Source organism: Fukomys damarensis, unplaced genomic scaffold (assembly GCF_012274545.1).
Source record: "Fukomys damarensis isolate Sample0158 unplaced genomic scaffold, DMR_v1.0_HiC HiC_scaffold_35, whole genome shotgun sequence".
Lineage (NCBI taxonomy): Eukaryota > Metazoa > Chordata > Mammalia > Rodentia > Bathyergidae > Fukomys > Fukomys damarensis.
Genome location: NW_022900947.1, coordinates 40,593,037 through 40,597,174, shown reverse-complemented (window position 1 = coordinate 40,597,174; position 4,138 = coordinate 40,593,037). Strand labels below are relative to the sequence as shown.

Here is a 4,138-nt window from a genome sequence, read left to right as displayed (position 1 = left end):
CCAAAAAAAAAAAAAAAAAAAAAAAAAAAAAAAAAAAGTCTCATCTCTGTGGTCATTTGGCTTGAAAGAAAAAGGGGCTCTTCAAATTATCTCAGAGCTTGAAATTCCACTAATGGATTCAGCGGAAGTGTAATGTAAAGCAGCATTTACCTAAGTGCACGTGTGGAATTTTATTCTGCTTTAAGGATTTTTTTAAAATCTGTGGTCAGCATGGCTAATGCCAACATCACAAGTCTACTGCAAGGATCCAAAGAGCCCACCTACAACTGCACTCAGCACACAAGGGAGCTCAATGAACCGGGGGCTGAACCTAGATAGATATGAGCCAGCTCTGATGGGGACCACTGTGCAGAGCCTACCAGGGGAGCCAGCAAAACTCCTCAGAAAAACTGAGGACGATCTGAACTAAAAAGTACTACACTGAGAAGCAGGTGCTAAGAGAGCAGTCAGCACCTAGGAATTCCCAGTCAGAGTGTTTCGGAGTAAGCCAGAACCAGGCAAACTTATTCTTTTCCAACTTGGGAATATCTGCACGTAGATAATGAGCTATCTTGGTGATGGGACCCAGGTCTAAACATGAAATTGATGATGTCTCAAATACCTTCTACACGAGCTGGAAGGTGAGTTTCTCCATTTTCGTGTACCTGCAATTTTGGCTCACGTAAGCAGTCAGGTGTGACAGGCACGGTGGTTTGTGTCATCGTGTTGGCACTCAGAAAGTTTTACATTTTGGAGCACTTCTGATTTTTGAGTTCGGGAGGCTCAACCTGTACCTGAACTCCCTAAGTGCGACAAAGCTATCCCTACTTGTGACGTCTCCGGTCCCTGCTGCCTCTCTAAAGGGTTTTTTCCCCACTCTAACCTCAGAGAGAAGTACCAAGCTCCTCAGGAGACCGTTATTCCTGAGCTAGCCCTGCCTTGATCCTACCTTTACATACCTTGAGTTAACAGTTCAAAAGTGTAGCTCTTCACATCATCTTCGTTTTGAACTACAATAGTATAATGGCCACTGTCTTCTTCCTTGGCACGGATCAGCTTCAGTTTGCTTCGATACCTTAAAAGAAATAGGCTGCGTTTCAACCAGCAGTACCTTGTTTAATTTCCAGTTGTTTAAGTAACTAGTCTTCAGCTTAAATTTCATTTTTGTAACTTCTTGTCCATACCATCTCTTTCCTGTAATTCACAACAGTCTTCCCATGCTAAATGGCTGAATCAGAGATGTGATTCTCAAAGCCAGGTGTGGTGGTGCACACCTGTAATCCCAGTACTCAGAAAGCTGAGGAAGGAAGACAGCTGCAAGTTCAGGGCCAGCCTGGGCTGCATAGTGGGTTCAAGGCCAGCCTGGACTAGCTAGTGAGGCCCTGTCTCAAAAACACAAAAAGAAAAACAAAATCTTGATTTTTACTCTCTAAAAAATATACTCCCTCCACCAAATATCCATCATTTGGATGATTCAGCCAAACAGTGGAACACTTTTGAGAACAGAATGAAAATGCTGTCCCCTGTTGACGGGGAGGGCAGTCCAGAATATGGCATTAGGTGCTCATCTACATTCTCTTAAAGAAACTCTGGAAGGTTTCATAGGAGCCTGATGAAACTGACCTGTGGAGCGGATGGGTAACTGGACAGATGGGGAGAGTAGTAGATTGTGGCTTCTTACAACACCACCTCTTCATGTTTGTTTTGGAAGCATGGGATTCTAATCATCAACTCAGAAAGAAAATTAGAACAAGTAACTTCTGCATACTTTCATGAAAGGAAGTTTCCCCCAAAGATATGGGCATTGTATATGTATATAATAGTTTCCCAGTTGACTGTCTTTCATAAAACATCACAATTACCAGGCATAGTAGTATATGCCTGTAATCCTAGCATTCAGGAGGCTGAAGCAGGGGGATTTCTAGTTCAAGGACAGCCCAGGCTACATTACAAATTCAAGGTTGGCCTGGTCTGTCTAGCCACCACCAAAATCACAGTATCACAAAGGCAACTAGAATGGTAAAGAAAAGCACTAGTCAGGAAATACAAAGAACTTGGAAATTCTCCATGCCTAGTTTCCTTACGTAGAGAAAGGTGTAGCTGTGCACACAGCACAGTCATTCTGAGAATCTACTAGATGAGATTCTATGTAGGAAAACACTGCACAGGCTCAAAAGCACTCGGCAAATGCTGCAGCGGCTGGGCCTGTGTTGTAGGCTGGACTGGGTCTTCCTGTTACACCTATGAATTTGCTTCAGCACTGAATTCTGTAGAGCCCCTCAGACAGAGCTGACTGCCAATTCCCAAATGAGCCTCTGCCACCCACTGTATGTACTTCATTGGCCAAGAAAGCAGTGGGTCCCCTGGTTTCAAGCTCCCTGCAACTAGATGCCCCATGCACCATGCTCATCCTTGTGTTTCCTGGCCAACAATTATTAAGAGCTTAAAAAAAACTATTATATGCACTGAAGGATTCTTGAGTCACTATAGGCAACCTTTCAAACCACCCACTGTCCAGCTTGACTGATTGCTGCCATCGATTACAGCCTGAAGATCATGCTCAGTCGCATCTGGAATGTTAGCTGAGCCAGGATCACCCTGTTGCACTTTGGCCTTATAGCTTTGGCAGACTTGCTGGTTGGCCAGCTGTCCTGTATGCCCTGTGGGCCCCTTCCTCTGAGCAGAAAGCCTTCTGCATCGGGAGCCCACTCCAGGTCCCATCACTGCTTTATGTAGGTCTTAAGATCCCACGGTCTGCACTGGGGGTGTAGTTCAGCCATACAGTGCACACACAGCCTGAACAAGGTCCTGGGATCAATCCCCAGCACCACAAAAAATTTTTTTGTTTAATTCATTTTCTCAGATGCTGCTTCTCAATTGCACATGGAATGTAGTTCAGAAATAAGCACACAAAGCCCAGAGTTCATTGAAATGATGAAAAAGGTTCTGTTCTCTTGACTGAAGCTTAAAATACAGGACTGAGCTGTTTTCCTAGAGTGATTTCTGACAAGGGCATCTGGCTGAATTAGCTGGGCCTTTCAAAATGAACCTTCTAACTCCTGAATCCTAATGACACCTTGAAACTTTGAGAGGGGCTGGTGCTGGACCTCAGTGCAAGAGGCCCTGAGTTTGATCCTCAGCAACACACACACACATACACACACATACCACACACACCTGCAAGAGACCTCAAGATTATCAACTCACCCAGTTCCTTACCTTGAAAGCATGAGGTAATATAAATCCTATAATCCAGGTGTGGAATGCAAAGCTAGGCAGTGACTTACCCAAAATACCACGACTAGCTAAGACACGGGAGCAGTCTACCTCTCTCAGGAAAGAGCAGGGGTTCAAGTCTAGTGTGTTGGTGCATGTTTGCACCTGGGATATTGAGCCAGGATGACTGCAAGTTGGAGCCCAACCTGAGCAATTTAGAAACTTATAGAGACCCTTTCTCAAAATTTAAGAAAAAAAAGGACAGGGATCCAAATGACTCATCATAAATCTCCCTCCTGATCAAATACTGCCAGGATCTCTTCTTTATTTCCACAGAACCATTGGCTGGGACAAATATGTTCCAAAGTTAACCAGTGACGTTTTGATTCATGTGAGTTATGTGATAATTATCTATAAGACCCAAGTTTTCTGATCAAGGTGGTCTCCCTCTTTGACCTTTGCTCAGAATATAAAGACCAAGTTTTCTGGGCAAAGGGCTCTAACAGCCTCCTCCCTGTTTTTCTGTTCCTGTTTTTCTGACCGAAGACTGAACTTATCTCCTCCCTGATAGTTGCTTAGTTAGAGATATTATATGTTTTTATGAGTATACAGAGTTTGCCTAATTGTGCAAGCATATAAAGTGTTCCTTAAGAATAGAAATAGAGGTCTTTCCGCCATTTTGAAGAATGTAGAAGAAACTCCAATAAAGCGTGCATCAGAAGAATCCTGAGTGTTGCGTGCTCCTTGCTGGCGAGGTGCGCGTGACAAGTGGTGCCAAAACCCGGGAAGCGACGACCATCATCGCCGGCATCAGCGGAGACCCCTGACTTCAGGAGGATTCAGAACTGAGACGCAGGAGGGGAGGATCCACCAACTTTCCGAGAGCTGCCTGCCTGCCTGCCTGCCTGCGATCACCGGCGGCGTGCGCGAGAGCTCCCGGCCT

The 4,138-nt window shown here is 44.8% G+C and overlaps 1 protein-coding gene across 3 annotated transcripts in view; it reads right to left on the bottom strand.

Annotated features, from left to right (window-relative positions):
* Pdgfra (platelet derived growth factor receptor alpha) overlaps positions 1 to 4,138 on the bottom strand; it is a 53,234-nt gene that overhangs the window by 27,400 nt on the left and 21,696 nt on the right. For all 3 annotated transcript variants that reach the window (XM_010640265.3, XM_010640266.3, XM_010640270.3), the window contains exon 8: positions 939 to 1,054. In XM_010640265.3, coding sequence (XP_010638567.1) covers positions 939 to 1,054 — 116 coding nt within the window. The remainder of the gene's footprint in view (positions 1 to 938; positions 1,055 to 4,138) is intronic.